Below are 20,352 nucleotides of genomic sequence, written 5' to 3' on the forward strand. Positions count from 1 at the left end.
GAGCTCTGTAATGATCACAAACCCTTGTTTCCTAAGCTTCAGAGATGAGACCTTTTCAGGAAATCATTCTTTAGATATTATCTGATATTGTTGATTCTCATTTCCATCTTATGCTCAAGACCTGCCATTGTCAATTCACCTAAGTAGTACATTTCAAAGAGGTCTGTGCCCTCTGATAGCACTGTTCCAGAAAATTACCATTAAGCTTTTGGGTCTCTCAGCCTGTGATCCAAGCTGGTATGTGTGGTATTCATCTCTTCAACAGTTATTGAATATTCTTGCTTTGTACTCAGCACAAGTTCTCTCTGGTTTAGTATAAAGCTTTCTTGCCCTTTCATCTGCATTGTTGTGGATTTGTTTTCTGGCATTTGGGCTCAAAGTGTGGACACACTAATTCCTGAGCATATAGTTTTTATACATTACATCATTAGAATATCCTTTACAAAAAGTTTATATTGACAAGGATTAATAAAAACTGTCAGATTTTCTGCTCATGAATTAGTCCATCAAACACTTGCTGGTTCAAGGGCACTTTTTTCCCTTTGAATTTAGGAAACCTAATATTGGCGCATCGATTTCTTTCTCTTCAGCTAATTATAATAGTCTGTATATTTGACTGATTTTGACTGACTACTATCATAATATCTGTCAGTTGAGAACTGTTTTTTGGGAAGAGTCATTTTGTTGTTCTTCCCAAATGGCATAGCTCCTTTCTTAGTGATGAATTCAGTTTATCAAGCCAGGATTTTATTGTTTTTCATTCTTCCAAGGTTTATTTGTTCACCACGTTTTTATTGAAAAAGAAGTTATTTAAATCTCCACATTATAGCTTTCTGATAACATAGCTATTTTTCTCACTTTTTTTCTTTATATTCAGGCTGCTGAATTACATTTGCCTAGAGGAAACTCTCATTTCCTTTTCTTGAATTTTTCATCAAATTCTGTGCGGAAACCTGTCCTTATTTCTATTTATGCTAATGATATGCAGCTTCATGGGGGCTAGTAGGTTTCACGGTCCTCTACCCAAGAGTGCCTTTGCGCCCGAAGCTGTCATATCACTTCCATTTTTTGCTTGGTTAAATCTTAAGGAACAATTGAAGTACAAGTCATTTTTCTGGTTGGCCCTGGTTCACCTCCATAGACTTAGTGTAAGATGCACTTTACCACATGGTGTATCTCAGCACAGTGTCACCTCTATCATCAATGACTTGATGGACAGAGAATCTTGGGGTAGGATCTCAAAGGATAAAGTTTTATTTTTCAAAATCCAGAAATATCAGAAACATTTCTCAGTACAAGTCCTTTTATTTAGTGCATTGGATACCATATGATTTTAAATGAAAGCATTTAAAAATATTTTACTGCATAACTTTTTACAGTAAGTCTTTTAGTTAAGAGACAGAAGTGAGTGAACATTCTGAGTAGGTTTTACTAGCAGGTTAAGCATGTTCTCCAGGCAAATCTCAACTATTCATGTTAAATTAAAGTACTTAGAGGCAGAATAGTGAATGATCTAAAATACTTTTTATCTCACTTTCATTAAAAATATTTACTCTTAAAGCTGGACATGTCTCAAGATTTAAAAATTCACATCAAAAAGTCAAGCCAGGGACTTCCCTGATGGTCCAGTGGTAAAGAATCTGCCTTACAATGCAGGGGACGCGGGTTCAACCCCTGGTCAGGGAACTAAGATCCCACATGCCGTGGGGCAACTAAGCCCACACACCACAACTACTGAGCTCACGTGCCTCAACTAGAGCCCTCATGCCACAAACTACAGAGCCCACGGTCTCTGGAGCCCTCGTGCCACAACTAGAGAAGAGAAAGCCCACATGCCACAACTAGAGAGAAGCCCGCACGCTGCAATGAGAGATCCTGCATGCCTCAACGCGTGCCGCAACTAAGACCTGATGCAGCCAAAAAAAAAAAAAAAAAAAAGTCACGCCAACTTATAAACACTTGAATTAGGGGTAAAGGAGGAAGTTTGCTCAGATCTCCCCCCAACTTTAGAATACAAGGTAAATATATGCCCCTCATGCTGCTCCATTATTTGCTTTAATTATCTCCATGTTGTGTATAGAGCATGTCTTCTTAGATTGACTCTTCTCACATCTTATGTAGAAGAGGGGAGGTTAAGAGTTGGAACTTGGAGAGGTCTTATGATTGCAAAGTAAATAGAATTAAGATGTTAACAGAACTGTGATTATACAGATTATGTGTTGTCAATAATGAGACTGTACTTCAACTTGGAAAGTACTTGTATGGAAATATCACTATCAAAGAAAAAAGCAAACTTTGTCTTCATAACACAAGTGAACACAATTGAAAATTATCAAGGAATTTTAGAATTTTTACAGATATTGTGATAAAATGATTGTTCCATTTTGTCTTGATCTTTAAAATATAAGAAATGGAGCTACTCATTATAATTAAAAAAACTCTGAACAGTAACTGCCATTGTACCGTATCTTAAATAAAACTTATCTCTTAAAACAGACAAGTGTGAGCCATAATATATCTTTCAATGTTCTTTTTAGGTAAACAGGACCTCATTTCCATACTTGAGAGCAAAGAGGCTTAATATTTTCAATGTAAGTTTAAGACTTGTTGCTTAGCAATATTCAAATGAGAGAGAGTCCCTCCTCCAGAACTGGATATAAAACAATTGTCCATGTGAATGTGTGTTAGATTCAGTAAAGGAAGAGATTTCTTAGCACTTAAATTATAACCAGATATGAGGCCATGTAACCAAATGAGAACAATCCAAACTCAGTAAATTTTGTGCAGATTAAGTTAGCTACATATCACTAATTGTAAATCTATCATTAGGTGTGGTTCATAATCATTCACCAACCTCTCCTCATGAAGTGCCTGGTAGCCTCTTTATAGAATTGGCACGTAAAAGCAAGGCCTCTCAGTCCTTGTCTAGATCCTATTTTTGTGCAATTTTTTCCCTTCTATCTTTAGCCCACATTTCTTGGCTTTCAAGCCATCACCAGTTCTTAATGTCCCTTTGCAAAGGCTTGATGTATTTTAGTACAGAGCTTACCAGGAAAACCTGCTACTCCTGTAGTTGCCTTTCAAGCTGCATTGCCCACTCTTGGTGTCTGAACATCTGTTGGTTTTATTATGAGTTACTTGTTCAGTTAGTCTTGGTCCTCTCTCTGTGCAGCCTTTTATCTCTTCTCAAGAATCCCTTTATTTTTGGTAATTGGCCCTCCAAGGGATAGGGCCTTAAATATGGTAGCTCCGTAATAAACTGTATTGAATACATGTTGAATGAATAGTCTTAGATTTGATGCAGGACATGCAAAACACTCTTAAGCTGTAGGAAGAAATACTAGAATTTCTGCTTATTATCAGTTGTAAATCCCATCCTTTTATTTACTTTAGTGTATTTTATAGTGTAGACAATACATTCTCATACATTACATGGATAGGTCTTCTAACTAGTGGGCTAAAGTCTCAGTAATTGTTGGCAGAGTAATTTCTCTTGTCTCATCTCTTTCTGGTCTGGTCAGTCTGGCTCCAATGGCCATTCTGCTGTGGTAGGCTCCACCTACCACAGGCTGACCAGTTCAGCACGATAGCCAGTACTGGGGTCACAATGGTCACTCCATCTTTCCAGCCTGTCTTTTAACCAGTTCCTACTGCTCTTTGCTGTGATATGTGCTTTCTGTATTGGCAAAGTCATCATACTGGAAAATGTTTATTTATTTTGCCCCTGTATTGATTTGGAAGGGGTAGTTTCAATGACTACTTTCTTGAAGTATACAAAAAAACCCCACCTTTATCTATGATGTCTTCCTGTTTTTAAAACCCTTCACAAGCCTCCCTTCCTCCAAATCCTTTGTGATACAGATAAAAACATTTATTAAAAAAATGAGGAAATAGCAATTATACAGCAAGAGAAAGAGTCAAAATCTTTTAAGGTAAAAGATATGTTCCAGGAAAGTTGTATACAGATAAAACTTTAAAAAATGAAATCCTACTTTAAAACATATATCAAGAGAGCTTGCTATTTATTTTCAGTTTAACATTTTTATAAAGCAAAGAATCAATTTCATATAAATGACCATTCTTCTTCTTTATTTTATTTTACAGGGTTTGCTTGAACTGAGGTATACCTTCACTAGGCAGTACTTTTCTGTCTCATTCCTTTTAACAGGAAATAGAAAAAGTACAGTTATATAAAGTCCTAAAATTTTTACACAAAATTTGAACAGAATGACAACGCTCAATCTGGCATTATCTTGATGACTTTGAGACAGAGTACCTGTGACCTTTTGTTATAATTCTGCTTTGTAATTTAGCCAAGTTATCTTTAATAGGGATTCTCTGTCTTGATTAATAAAACATCTCCATTCAACTAGTTGTTCAATCTAGAAATACTAGTGTCATCTTTCAGTCCTTCTTTTTCCTTATAATTCATATCTAGTTAGTTATTGAGTCTTGTAAATTATACATTCATAATAATTTTCTATTTTCCTTCCTCTTTATTCCAACCACTATTGCCCTAATTAAAGCCATGTGACCCTTTTGGTCTATAGCAATAATGCCCTAACTGGTCTTCCTGTTACCAGTCCTCCTGCCCTTCCAGCTTGCCTTCACACTGTTTCAGTAATACTTTCTAAAACATGTATGTATTTTATTATTCCTCTATTTAAATCAATCAATGTCTGTCTCTTAATTACCATAGAAAAGCCTTCAAATTTCCTGACGCACCACCCAACTACCATCACAATTATTCCTAAGAAACCTGGCCCCTCCACTGCTTCTCGCCCCCATTCCAAACTGTCCACATTTGTGTAAACATTCCCATTCACTTCCCCAAATTTCTGTCTTTTTCTCTTTCCTCTATCTGGATCTTCCCCCTGTCTGCCTAATGAAGTCTTTTAATATTTGTTCAACTTATCTTCTTTGTGATGCTTTCTCCAGACCTCTGCTTTTTGGTACTTCCACATTTCTTTTACAGACTTTTGCCACATGATTTAATGCACTGAATAGCAAGGAAGCATGAGTCTGTCTACCCTGTCAAAAGGGAAGCTCTTCGAAGGCAAGAGGTCTGCTATTTTGAGATTTGAATGTCCATGTTCATTATAAAGTCAAGTAATCAGTATATGATATTTTGCACCCCATGATCCTCTGAGCAGTTAGGTATGTCTGAGACTTTTTTTAAAAAGTACTTGGTTACATTATTTACCATTTACTTGGTACCTCAAATTCAGAGACTAATTTCTTAATCAAGACATAATCTTGATCAATTGGGAGATTGGGATTGACATATATACACTAATATGTATAAAATGGATAACTAATAAGAACCTGCTGTATAAAAAAAATAAATAGAATTCTAAAATTCAAAAAAAAAAAGACATAATCTATAACTTTCAAGAAGCACTTTTCGGAGTGTTAGTATATGGTGACCTAATTTGATGTTTAATTCTGTAGTCAGATTTAAACTAAGACAGCACTGTTCTAGGCCTCTTAGTCCTTACAATCATATAAGACAGAAGAACATATCTGGAATCTGGATGTCAAATCTGACAACAAAATCTATACATGCTTCAGGATTTGAGTTACCCTGTCAATTTTATTAGTATCTTAAATTTAGTTATGAGCTTCTCATTTTAAAAAAGCAGTTAAAATATTATTTAATATGAAATTTCAAGTGTATCTATATAGACATACAGCCAAAGAGTCTAGTAGCTACTCCTAAATATATTGTTCATTATTTCCTATCTTATTTTATCCTTTTAGTAGATCATACTTGTTGCAATTTTAATGAACATTTTATTTTATAATATTTTTATAATAATTCTAAATACTGTTCTCCAAGGTTGTAAATAATATGCATAGTAGAAAAATCTTACATGCATTGTTCCATAACTTGAAAAGTCACTTTAAGTTATACATTTATAAAAATAAAAGAGAAGAAAATAAAAGCCTTGAAAGGAACAAGAAAATAATTAAGACATTTTCCAGTTAGAAAATGGATTTGAAAATACTGCTTTATCTAAAATGAACTATTTATTTTCAGACTTGATAGAATTTTATTTTTATGAAGTTTTTGATCAAATTAGAAGATCAGTAGATACTTCTACCTTATATATCAGACTCAGATTAATTTACTCTCCTTAGAACTATTTCATTGTTGGAGAAATTAGTGAAAATATCATCAATACATTAATGTAGAGGATTTTTACAAAGCAAACATAGTAAGGGTATAACATGTTTTATTCATAACATTAAACTTGTATCCATTCTAGAGCAGTTGAATACAGTGAGGTTTCAAAAAACATCTCATAGAAAATGAAATAAAAGATAACTAAATAAAAGATTTGCCTCTTTTAAAATAATGTGTAATGTCAGAATAAGAGAAGAGAATAAAAACATCTTGAATAGTTTACTGACTCATTTTTCATGGAAGCTGAAATGAGTCAATGGTGAGCGTTCTGTTTTAAAAATAACAGACTAGTATAATTTTACAAATTATTAGCTTTTTGACAGCTTGAGACTTAACTCCTTGAAACAATAACCAAAGAGATCAGTGGAATGAATTGGTTCATGAGTTAAGTTGAGATCATATTATTGACAGATGATAGTTTGGGTCTCAAGTTTTAGCCTTCTACTCCTGCTCACATTTCCCCCAAGTCCCATTCAAAAGAAGGTGAGAATGTATTTATATATCTCCAGAGAAACCTACATTGTTCATTTTTAAGTATGATCAGACGTTCCATAACATTTGCTATGAGAAAAAAATTTTCATTTCCTAACCACTGGTTCTTCACCATCACTGACTTAACTGATTGCACCATTGGCCTGTACAGAACTCCATTTAAAGGAGATAATTATTGAAGCATCAAAAATACTCAGGCAAAGGGAGATTTTTTGTGAGGGCAGTAATGACATGGATCTCAAGCATGATGTTAAAGTCCCCACAGAGTGGAAAGAAAGGAAACGGTTAAGTGTCAATTCTTTTTTAAACCAGGCACTCAGATAAAACAAATACTTCTCAATTAGATAATGATGTTAAATTGGGAAAATGACAAATGAGAGCAGAAAATTAGAAAACAAAACCAGAATTACTCTAATAACATTAAAAGTAATAAAACTAAACAAACTATATGGGAAAAGGATGTATAAACTTACAGTTGTTGTATAAGCAGCTTCTGGATCATCCTCCAGCACTCGGGAGAGACCAAAATCAGAAACTTTGCATACTAAGTTGCTGTTGACCAATATATTCCTAGCTGCTAGATCTCGGTGAACATAACCCATATCAGAAAGGTACTTCATTCCTGATGCAATGCCTCGGAGCATACCAACCAACTGGATGACTGTGAAGTGGCCATCATGTTTCTGAAAGAGAATAACAGTTATTTACATTGATTTATTTTATTGTAGTGCGTGTGCATGCATGCATGCATGTGTGCCTGTTTGTGTAGGTGTGTGTGGTGTATTAAATGAAATTCTTGAATTTATTTTACTGGATCCAATGAATGTAAGTATCAAGTTTGCTGATCATTGACTGTGTTCATAACAAAAGATAAAAATTTGTTGGAGATTTAAAGGAAAGGAAAATCTAGCTTGAAGTGATGAAGGAGGGAAAAGAAAGGAGAGAAGAGAATCAACCAAATTAACTTCCAGAAAAAATGATTTCAAAAACTTTAAGTAATAAAAGGGAACTAAAATCGAGTAAGATAGTAGCAAAGACTTCCAAGAAAAAAGAATTCACTTTCCTACTTTCCATAGTAGTGAACTCCCAAGGCAGTAAAACCTAGGATGTGATGAAAGCTGTGTGATTGCTGGAAATATGGTGAAAAATGATCAACGAAAAAGAAAAATTGATTGCATAAACGAGTTTAGGAAAGTTGCAGGAGAATGGAAAAAAAACCCCACATGCAAACAGAAAATAACTAGATTTTCCCAATCTTTCCTTATACAGTTGACTCTGAAACAACATGGGTTTGAACTGTGAAGGTCCACTTATACCTGGAGTTTTTTCAATAAATACACAGTTGGCCTTCCTCATCTGCGGGTTCCACCAGCCGGCGGATAGTGTACAGTACTATGTTTACAGTCCTGGGTTGGTTGTATCCGAGGATGCAGAATCCACGGATACACAGGGCTGGCTATGGAACTTGAGCATCTGCGTGTTTCTGTATCTGAGGCAGGTCTTGGAACCAATCCCCCGCGGATACCCAGGGAAAACAATATAGAGCAAATATAAAGAAAGGTGTTGGCAATTGACTGAAACCAGTACTATTTTATTATAGTTCCCAGCAGGAAAATTAAAAGAAATATGAATAACAAGCCAAGCACAGCACTGGTATGTAGTAATCAATCCCTTGACTATTTATGCCTCTCACCTTGATTTAAAAAAATATTTTTAACTGAAGTATAATTGATTTACAATATTGTGTTAGTTTCAGGTGTACAGCATAGTGATTTAGTATTTTTTGCAAACTATACTCCAGTATAGGTTATTACAAGATGATGGGTATACAGTATATCTTTGTTGCTTATCTATTTTATAAATAGTAATCTGTATATATTAATCCCATACCCTTAATTTGTCCCTCGCCCCTACACTCTCCCCATTGGTAACCACAAATTTGTTTTCTAAATAAAAATAATATATTTTTTTAAAAAGTAAAGAAAAATCCAGTTGTCATTCATACAAGATGTGTGCACCGATAAGACCAGATACAAATAGTACAACAGTACAAATGTAGAGAAAACGAATATAAAAATAATTTAAGTTTGAAAAATAATGCATATTGTTCTACTTAGTTATTTGGAGATTGTTGTCATTAATGGGGTTATTGAGAAACATGAGATTATCAAGTTGGTTTTACACATCAGGTAACATTTATGAATGATATTAAAAATTAATATCTATTAAGAGACTAGAGGACTATATTACCTTATACAGTGTGATAGAGGCATACATAAGAGTATCTCAAAATTTGCAAAGTTAAAGCAGTTTTCATGGATATATGATTTAAAACTATAGAGTAGCTTAAACACAGTGATGATTTGACCATATCACAGTGACATGGTCTCCTATACAATGATGATTCTTCAGACAGTTAAGTAAATAAATTTATATTACAAACGGAATAAACTTCATCTTAATTTATCAACATACATCCCTGATAGCTCTCTGATAATATCTCCCAACTCAAGTGCAGAGTAAGGAAAAGAACACTCTCTTAAAAGAAACATTCTACAGCAAGAGTATCCATTTAAGCAGGCTCTTCTGTATAATTAATGTATAAAAGATAACCTAGCAAAGAAAATCTTTGGTGTTATTAGCTCTTTATGTTTCCCATCCATCTTCTTAGACAGTGCACAATTAGATGAAATCTGCCTCTTCTGTCATGTACCCTACCTACCTCTCCTCTATTAGGAATCGCAAAGCCTTTGAAAGCATAAATTCTTTTGGACTAGAAAGGATTACACTAATTTTAAAGAGATGGTTCTTTTACGTATTAGTAAGTGAAGTTGTCTGGTATCATAGTTTTAGTCAAGGCAGAATTTCTGTATAGTAGGAAATGTTAACGGACGATCTGAACACTAAAGAGTGCCTCAGTTTCCTTATCTGTACAATGAGAGTAGTATAACCTACCTCAGAATTGTGGTGAGAATCACATACAAAACACATAGCACAGCCCATCATTTATTTTAATAATAGTCATTATTTAATAAAAACTTACAATCATATGTCGTTTTTGTCATTTTAATATTAATCAGAAAATTCTCCACTCACTTTCCTGAAAAATCAGTTGGCAACAGAAACTCCTACATTATAAAGAGAAATAGTTACTTAACACCAGGTTGAAATTTAACTTCCTATCTTGTTCTGAGGGTGGCACAAAGCAACAAGTTATTTCTTTAAAAAAAAAAAGATTATTTTTTGGAACACTTTTAGGTTCAAAGCAAAATTAAGAGGAAGGTACAGAGATTTCCCATATACCTTCTGCCCCCCACACATGCATAGCCTCCCCACACGATTATCAACATCCTTCACTGGAATGGTACATTTGTTACAATTGGTGAATCTGCAATGACAAATCATAATCGCCTGAAGTCCATGGTTTGAACATTACGATTCATTCTTGGTGTTGTACATTTTATGGGTTTGGACAAATGTATAATAACATGTACTCACCGTTACATCATCACATACTGTTTATGTATAGTACCGTATATCAATAACATAGTATTTTCACTGCTCTAAAAAGCCTCTGTGTTCCACCTATTTATCACCCCTGCCACCTCCCTCCCCTGGCAACCACTTATTTTTTCATGGTCTCATAGTTTTGTCTTTTCCAGAATGCCATATGGTTGGAAGCAGGATGCAGCCTTTTTAGATTGGCTTCTTTCACTTAGCTATATGCATTTAAGATTCCTCTATGTCTTTTCATGGCTTGAGAACTCATTATTTTTAGTGGTGAATAATATTCCATTGTCTTTATGTACAGTTTATTTACCCATATACTTACTGAAGGACATCTTGGTTGCGTCTCAGTTTTGGCAATTATAAGTAAAGCTGCTGTAAACATCTCTGTTTATAGACTGTTTATAGCAGTTTATATAGCTGCAGGCTTTTATGTGGACATAAGTTTTTGACTCCTTTGGCTAAATATCAAGGAGGGCAAGCAATAGCTGGATCATATGGAAAGAGTATGTTTAGTTTTTGTAAGAAACTGCCTAACTGTCTTCCAGTGTGGCTGTACCATCTTGCATTCCCACCAGCAATGAAGGAGAGTTCCTGTTGCTCCACGTCCTCACCAACATTTGGTGTTGTCAGTGTTACTGATTTTGGCCATTCTGATAAGAGCACAGTGGTATCTCATTTTAATTTTCATTTCCCTGATGACATAGGACGTGGAGAATCTTCATGTCCTTATTTGCTAACTGTATATCTTCTATTGTGAGGTTTCTGTTAAGGTGTTTGGCCTTTTCTTTTTCTTTCTATTGTCTTTTATTTCCTTTCAGCTTGCTTTTAAAAAAACTGAAGTATGGTTGATTTAAAATATTATATTAGTTTCAGGTATACAATGTAGTAATTCAATATTTTTATAGATTACACATACAAAGTTGTTACAAATATTGACTATGTTTCCTGTGCTGTACATTATACCCTTGCAACTTATTTATTTTATACCTAGTAGTTTGACCCATTTTTTAATTGGGTTGTTGATTTTTAATAGTTTTTGTATATTTTGGATAACAGTCCTTTATCAGCTGTGTCTTTTGAAAGTAGTTTCCCCAGTCTGTGGCTCCTCATTCTCTTGACATTATCTTTTACAGAATAGAAGTTTGAAATTTTAATGAAGTCCAGCTTATCAATTATTCCTTTCTTGCATTGTGTCTTTGGTGTTGTATCTAAAAAGTCATTGCCATATCCAATGTTGTCTAGGTTTTCTCCTATGTTATCTTCTAGTAGTTTAATGATTTTGTGATTCACATTTAGATTTGTGATTTATTTTGAGTTAATTTTTGTGAAGGGTGTAAGGTTCTGTGTCTAGATTTTTTTTTTTTTTGCATGTGGATGTCCAGCTGTTCCAGTGCCATTTGTTGAAAAGACTATTTTTTCTCCATGGTATTACTTTTGCTCCTATGTCAAAGACCAGTTGACTATGTTCATCGTAGCCTCTCTATTCTGTTCTATTGATCCATCTGTCTATTCTTTCACCTGTACCACACTGTCTTGATTACTATAGTTTTATAATAAGTCTTGAAGTTGAGTTGTGTCAGTCCCCAACTTTGATCTTCTTCAGTACTGTGTTAGCCATTCTGGGTCTTCTGTCTCTAAACTTTAGAATCAGTTGGTTAATATCATAAAATAACTTACTGGGATTTTGATTGGGATTTTATTGAAATTGTAGATCAACTTGGGAAGAACTACATCTTAATAATATTGAATCTTCCTATCCATGAACATGGAATATTTCTCCATTTATTTAGTTCTTTGATTTCATAACAGTTTTGTAGTTTTCCTCATTTAGATCTTAGACATACTTTGTTAGATTTACACCTAAGTATTTCATTTGTGGGGTGCTAATGTAAATGGTATTGTTTTTAATCTCAAATTCCACTTGCTCGTTACCGGTATGTAAGAAAGTAAATGACTTCTGTATATTAACCTTGTATCCTACAACCTTGTTATAATTGCTTATTAGTCTAGGCGTTTTTGTCAATTCTTTCAGATTTTCTACATAGATGACGTCATCTGCAAATAAAGACTATATTCCAACCCCTCCTCCCCCAACTTCTTGTCTTACTGCATTAGGTAATACTTCCAGTACGATATTGAAAAGAAGTAATGAGAGTGTACATCCTTGCTTGTTCCTGATCTTAGTGGGACAGCTTTAAGTTTTTCACCATTAGTATGATGTTAGCTGTAGGTTTTTTGTTGCACAGTCTTTATCAAGTTTAGGACATTCTTCTCTATTCCTACTTTACTAAGAGTTTTTATCAGGAGTTGGCGTTGGATTGTGTCAAATGTTTTTTTTCACCTATTGCTCTGATCATGTGATTTTTCTTTTTTAGCCATTTGATATGATGGGTAACAATTGATTTTGGAAAGTTAAAACAGTCTTGCATACTGAGGTAAATCCCACTTGGTTGTGAGGTATAATTCCTTTTTACAATGTTGGCTCTGATCTGCTAACATTTTGCTCCAAGTTTTTTCTTAACAGCTTTATTGAGATATAATTCACATACCATATAATTTATGTTTTTAAAGTATACAATGTAATCATTTTTAGTGTGTTCACAGAGTTGTGTAACCATCACCATAATCAATTTTAGAACTTTTTCATCATTCCCCCCCAAAACCCTACATTAACTAGCAGTTACTCCCCATCTCCCCCAACTCCCTCCACCATTCATAGGCAACTACTAATCAACTTTCTATCAACTACTAATCAACTTTCTATCTCTATCTCTTGCCTATTTTAGGTATTTCATATAAATGGAATTATACAATGTGTGGTCTTTTTTGACTGTCTCCTTTCACTTAGTATAATGTTTCAAGGTTCATTCATGTTGTAGCATGTATCAGTATTTTAGTATTTTTAATGAAGAAAAATATTTTATTAATTTTGTTTATCTATTCATCAGTGACAGACATTAGAGTTACTTCCACTTTTTGGTTATTATGCAAGATATATATATATATATATATATATATGTTTCTTTTTTTGTTACACTGTTTTGTGTGTGTGAGAACTTTTAACTTCTACTCTCTTAGCAAATTTCAATCATACAATTCAGTGTTAGCAACTATAGTCACCATGTTATACACTATATCCTCAGAACTTATTCATCATATAACTGATAGTTTGTACCCTTTTTACAAACCTTTACCTATTTTCCCAACTACCCCCCCCCCAACCCCGCCTGCTGGCAACCAGTTTTCTACTCTCTGTTTCTATGAGTTCAACTTTTTTTTGGATTCCACATGTAAATGATACCATGCAGTATTTATCTTTCTCTGACTTATTTCACTCAGCATAATGTCCCCCAGGCTCATCCACATTGTGCTAAATGGCAGGGCTTTCTTATTTTTTTAAGGCTGAATAATATTTCATTATATATATTCCAAATTTTCTTAATCCATTCACCAACAGACACTTAGGTTGTTTTCATACCTTGGCTGTTGTGAATAATGTTGCAGTGAACATGGGAGTAGATATCTCTTCAAGATAATAGTTTAGTTTCCTTTGGATATATATCCAGAAGTGAGATTGCTGGATTATATGATAGTTCTATTTATAATTTCTTGAGGAATCTCCATACTGTTTTTCATAATGGTAGTACCAGTTTACATTCCAACCAACGTTGTACAAGGGTGCCCTTTTCTCCACAACCTTGCCAGCATTTTAACTCTTGTCTTTTAGATAACAGACATCCTTACAGGTGTGAGGTGATATTTCATTGTGGTTTTGATTTGCATTTCCCTTATGATTAGTGATGCTGAGCATCTTTTCATCTACCTGTTGGCCATTTGTATGTCTTCTTTGGAAAAATGTCAATTTAGGTCCTTTGCCCATTTAAAAATTGGATTATTTATTTTTTTGTTATTGAGTTGTATAAATTCCTTGTACATTTCGGATATTAACCCCTTATTGGATATACGGTTTGCCAATGTTTTCTCCCATTTCATGAGAGAAACCCATATATGCATGGGTTTATTTCTGGGATCTCTATTCTGTTCCATTGATCTATGTGTTTATTTTTATGTCAATACCACACTGTTTGATTACTATAGCTCTGTAAATAGGTTAAAATCAGGAGTGTGATGCTTCCAGGTTTGTTCTTCTTTCTGAGGACTGCATTGGCTATTTGGGGTCTGTTTACAGTTTTCAGTGTAAGATCTTTCACCTCCTTGGGTAAATTTATTTCTAAGTATTTTCTTCTTTTTTGATAAAACTGTAAATGGGTTTTCTTCATTTCTCTTTCTGATAGTCATTGTTAGTGTATAGAGATGAAACTGATTTCTGTATATTGAGTTTGTATCCTGCAACTTTACTGAATTCATTTATTAGTTCTAAAAGTTTTTCTTTGGTGGAGTCTTTAGGGTTTGGTATATATAATATCATGTTATCTGCAAATACAGACAGTTTTTTTTTTTCCTTCCAATTTGGATGCCTTTTACTTTTTTTATTTCTTGCCTAATTGCTCTGGCTAGGACTCCAATACTATGGTGAATAAAAGTGGCAAGAGTGGGCATCCTTGTCTTGTTCCTGATCTTAGAGGAAAAGCTTTCAGCTTTTCACTCTTGAGTATGATGTTAGCTGTGGGTTTATCATATATGACCTTTATTATGTTGAGGTTCATTCCCTTTATTCTCATTTTGTTTAGCTTTTTTTTAATAATAAATGATATAGAATTTTGTCAATGCTTTTTCTGCATCTATTGAGATGATCATATGATTTTTATCCTTCATTTTGTTAATGTGGTGTATCACATTGATTGAATTGTGGATGTTGATCATCCTTGAATCCCAGGCGTAAATCCCACTTGATCATGTGTATGATCCTTTTTGATATACTGTTGAGTTCAGTTTTATAATTTTTTGTTGAGGATTTTTGCATCTATGTTCATCAGGGATACTGGCCTGTAGTTTTTTTGTTTGTTTTTTGTTTTACCTCCTGTAGTGTCCTTGGATGGCTTTGTTATTAGGGTAATGCTGGCCTTATAGAATGAGTTTGGGAGTGCTCCCTCTTTTTCTATTTTATGCAAGTTATTTTAAAATTATTTTAACTATCCTTATCACCAACATTTGAAGAGATGTGAATTAATTGCTTTCATATCAGCAACATAGCAATCATGGTTCTAATAATGACACATGGCACCATGAAAAAATGAGATTTTGGTGTTTGAAAAGAATACAAACTACTTTCTCCATTTTCTATGATGGGTCTATGCAATGTAGTATATTTATTTCTAATTCACATGGCCAAGACCTTTCTCATGGGTCCATAAGGTCAAAACTATTTTTTATAAGAGAACTAAGACATGCATCTGCCTTTTTTTCACTTTGTTGATATTTTCACTAGTGGTACAAAACTCTGGTGGGTAAAAGTTCAGGAGTCTTAACACAAATCAAGGTAATAGCACCAAATTAACCTATACTAGTATTCTCATGTTCTTCTCTGCTACATGAACAACAAGAACAAAAATAGTCTTATATAAGAATGTACTTGGTGAAGCAGTAAAACTCATTGATTTTGTTAAATGTTGATCCTTGATTACACATTCTCAGGATGAACATCTGTGGGGCATAGAAGAAAACAGGATTGGGCAGAAACAGAAGTTAAAAAATAGTAGTGCATTCACAACATAGGCCTTGGAATATCCCATGGAATGTTCTGGATCTGGAGTAACTCTTCAGAGTTGGTCTAAATTGAGGAAAAGGGTCTGGGCCCTTATATTCCCACATCAATTAATTATTGGAGGCAGGCTACCCCTGTAAAGGTGTCACGGCTTTGGGTGAGATGGCTTTTTCTAGCCAAAACCATTTTCCAGAAAGGGGCTCAGCTAAGAACTATCAGCTTCCAAATTTCTGGAGACCATAGGAGTAAGGGAGTTGACCCTAAGAGTTCTCCCCAGTAAAGTTCCTTCATGCAAATATTCTTTTAAGAATCTGCTTCCCAGGGAACCCAACCTGTGACAATTTATCTATCTATCTATCTATCTATCTATCTATCTATCTATCTATCTGCTGTTTATAAAATGTGTGATTAAAGAGAATCTCCCCAAATAGTTGTATATTCTTTTGGGAACTCATAAACCTCAATTGTTGCCACAGTCTTATAGGGAAAAAATATCTAACATTCCTTAAACACTATACACCAATCGCAGTTATAAGCTCATTAGAGGTATTATCTCATTTAATCCTTGAAACAACTCTGCTATAAGGGTAGTTACTGTCTACATCTTATAGATGGTCAAACTTAAGGAGAAACAGATTTAATAACCTAGTAGATAGTGAAGTCAGGATTTGAATCCAGGTAGTCTAATTCCAGAGCTTGTATTACTAATTGGAGTTACCTGGAAAATTGTTGGTCCCAAGTGTGCCATAATGACCCCGTCTGGGCTAGTTTAGGCAGCGTAATTTAGCTTAATAAAGCAAGGTATGAAAGAGCTCTTAGACCATTAAACCAAAATAAACAAAGAACAATCCACATAAACCAACAAATGAGGATCTATTTATCCATGACTGGCTGAAAGGAATAACCCCGCTTATTCATACATGAGGTATAGCAAAAATCTGTTTCTCTACAAGTGATGCAACTCTCTCCTTCAAACAAAATCTATATTCCTTTTTCTAGTCCTTGTCAACATAAGCCTCCTCAAGTGTAGTTCAGGATATATTGGTTTTCTTGAATATGGTGGATGGTTAATAGATAGTGACTGAATTAAATAACCTTTGATACTATCTTGTAGTGCACTGGTTGCTATTACTACATTATTCCTATTGCCTTGTATAAAAAAGAATGTTTTCTTTTTTTTAAGGTGGGATGCTGGTTTTCTTCCTTTTATGTAGCCATTCTATCGCAGCATCCACTATACTGCCATGCCTTGTGTCAGCACTCAGTAAATATTAATTCAAGTTGAATTGAATTGTTTATGAGGGGAGGAGAAAAATGTGAGAGTGCTGAGATTTAATATCTTTGGGCTGCCTTCTAGAGATTAATCAAAACGAAACTATGAATTTTTAAATGACATACGGTTTTTTCCCAGGAAGGCAGATTCAAATAAAAGAGAGCGAATGTGGCATATTTACACACTGCATCTCAGAGCTTAGTAGCTGGAATTCAGTTTGTCTTCATTCTTCTTTTTCTTTGCTTTCTCAGACCGACTGTTAAGAAACATGGAGCTTAACCTCTAAGTGACAGAGAGGGTGAGCCTGATTGGAAGGTGGTTTCCGAAAACTTCACATAATAATATCTGCTACTTCTGACAACTGCAGAGCTCCACACAACCTCCTCTCAGGCCCTGGAGCACAACATCTCCCAGATCTGAGCAGTCACTGGCATGTCACATTGTCTCCACAGTAATGAAAGCTCTGGACGATGGTTTTCAAAACCCTACCTTGTGGGTTGTGCCCCACAGACACTTTAAGCCTCTCAGTGTCCATTCATCCTAGGGTGAGCTCAAGTACTTAGTCTGTGCTTAGTGCAAATGTGCTATGTTGTCCTGAAGTCATCATATTATTGTCTAACAACGTTTTTTTTTTTTTATTTTTAAGGATTTATTTACTATTTATTTATTTTTGTCTGCGTCAGGTCTTAGTTGCGGCTCACGGTCTCTTTGTTGCAGCGCGCGGGCTTCTCTCTAGTTGTGGCGTGCGGGTTTTTTCTTCTCTAGTTGTGGCACGCAGGCTCCAGGGTGCATGGGCCCTGTAGTTGTGGTGCGTGGGCTCCACAGCATGTGGGCTCTGTAGTTTGCGGCACACAGGCTCTCTAGTTGAGGCTCGCGAGCTCAGTAGTTGTGGCGCGCGGGCTCAGTTGCCCCACGGCATGTGGGATCTTAGTTCCCTGACCAGGGATCACATCTGCGTCCCCTGCATTGGAAGGCGGATTCTTTACCACTGGACCGCCAGGGAAGTCCCACAACGTTTTTTTTTAAAAAACAAATATAGTCAATGTTTTGAAAATACAAATATCACCCTGTCAATCATTTGCTTAAAATCCTTCAAAGACCTTCAAAGACAGAATAAAGTATAGTATTCAATACAAAGACATGACCTTTGCTGAAAGAATGAACTTGGGGTTTCAGCAAGGACCTCCAGAAGATGTGATGCTTATCATGAAAAACTTAGGTGGCAAAAGACTAGAAGGGCATTCCTGGAAGAGGCAACCGCAAAAGCAAAGCATATTAGACAATAAATAACATGTTGTAGGGGTGAATTAAACACCAAAAAATTGAATCAGAATAGGATGTGAGACTAGATATAAAAGGGTGGCATGGTGGTTGCCAGGGGCTGCGGGCGAGGGGGGATACGGGGAGTTACTCATCAATGGGCATAAAGTTTTAGTTAAGCAAGATGAATAAGCTCTAGAGAGCTGCTGTACAACACTGTACCTATAGTGAACAATACTATATTGTACACTTAAAAATTTGTCAAGAGAGTAGATCTCACGTCAAGTATAATTACCAGAATAAAGTAAAATGAAAAAAAAAATTTATTTGGATTCACAAGTTCATGTAAAAAATGCAAACTCATCTAGGGGAATTAAAATAGTATTTGTGAATCACATATTAGTATGAATTAGTCTAACTTTATATCCAGCTGAGATCTGTGGCAATGAGAGAATGGCAGCTTAGATTAGGGTGGGGTGAAGGTCCAGGTTACAGGTGATTCTATGAAGTGGAAAAAGGCCTACTCTGGGGATGAGAGGAGAAGCCTGGGGAAGGTGTGTTACCACATGGAATTAAAAACAATAAAAGTTGAATATCTGAGGACCTGGGAAGAGGATATGAAGAAAGGCGTGGATGCCACAGAAAAATGGCATTTAAAACTTCTTTGCCCAAGACAAGGCATGTAGAGGGGGAGGAAAACACACTCTTTCTTTTTTTGAAGGAAACTATAGGCCCCCTTCCATATTGAAAGTTACATCCTTTAGCTGTAGTCTGTGTTAAAGAGGCTTTTATGGCTCTGCCTAGGGACTTAAGCAGAAACTCTAAAAGAAATATTTATGGGAAAATGCATTCTGAGTTCTCAACCATTGATTTATAAGTGACTTTGCAGAAAACAGTCCTTGGAGGATTACTTCTACAACTTAAGCTTAAAGTTAAAATTCAGTTTTTATATGTTCCTAAATCAGTGAGTTGACCATGCTATGACTTTTAAAAATGTTCCTGAATTAGAAAAAGAAACAGCTAAGGTTATATATAGATTTGAAAAGACCAGATCATTCGATCATTCTGGTTTTAAAATAACCACTGAACAAATAAGAGTCAGTATCTCCTTTTTACTCAAGTCTTGGTTCTTGTGGCCTCCCCAATTGAAAATCTTATTATAATTTCCCGTAGAATATTTATTAAATCCTTCAAGGCTTTATTCTTTTGTAGAATCATGGATTTGGACTTAAGCTAGGCAGAGTTATATTTTTATTTATAGAAGGGAGAGGTCACCAAGAGTGGAATCAGAAATTTCAATCATTAGGACACTAAAAATGTCATTTCTAATACACCTAAAAAATTTAGGAAGAAAAGTGAATATGGATTTGTGAAACATGGCAGTTGGATTTCAAATTATATTTTAAGACCTTAAAGTGAACATGAATATATAATATAGCTTTAACTTACAAAGCTTTCTACTGAATTTGATTTTTTTTTTTTTTTTTTGCTTAGGTTTATATAAAGATAAACTACAATAGCTACTGTGTGCTGCACTTAAATAAAGTCAAGAAAATTTAAACTTTTTTTGTTTGGCATCTGGGGCAGCGTGTCACAGAGTGCCAAGATCCTGATGAAGCATCATTAGAGTGCATCGGAATTACTGGGAAAGTTTTCGCAAAATATATCTGCTTGGGTATGCATGTGTATTTTGTAAACTCTCGGTAGGATGGCAACTGATTTCCAGCCATGGTTGAGAACCACAAGTTTTGAGTCTAAACCTAAAATCTAAATCTAAATCTAAATCTAAATCTAAATCTAAATCTAGTTTTGTAAATCTAAAATCTCCTGTATGGTCCAAATGAGGGGTTAGGAACGACTACAGAGGAGTGCAGGAAAATGCATGGAACGTCTCTATATATCACTATAGTTATAAATTACATACCAATTAAAAAATTTCAGTGTAAAACCTTGTATGAAAAACTA

At 34.9% G+C, this 20,352-nt stretch overlaps 1 protein-coding gene across 1 annotated transcript in view; it reads right to left on the reverse strand.

Annotated features, from left to right (window-relative positions):
* Nucleotides 1-20,352, reverse strand: part of EPHA6 (EPH receptor A6) — an 868,715-nt gene that overhangs the window by 102,716 nt on the left and 745,647 nt on the right. Inside the window, exon 14 of the mRNA XM_057546076.1 lies at nt 7,153-7,362. Coding sequence (XP_057402059.1) covers nt 7,153-7,362 — 210 coding nt within the window. The remainder of the gene's footprint in view (nt 1-7,152; nt 7,363-20,352) is intronic.

The sequence above is a fragment of the Balaenoptera acutorostrata genome, chromosome 4 (assembly GCF_949987535.1).
Source record: "Balaenoptera acutorostrata chromosome 4, mBalAcu1.1, whole genome shotgun sequence".
Lineage (NCBI taxonomy): Eukaryota > Metazoa > Chordata > Mammalia > Artiodactyla > Balaenopteridae > Balaenoptera > Balaenoptera acutorostrata.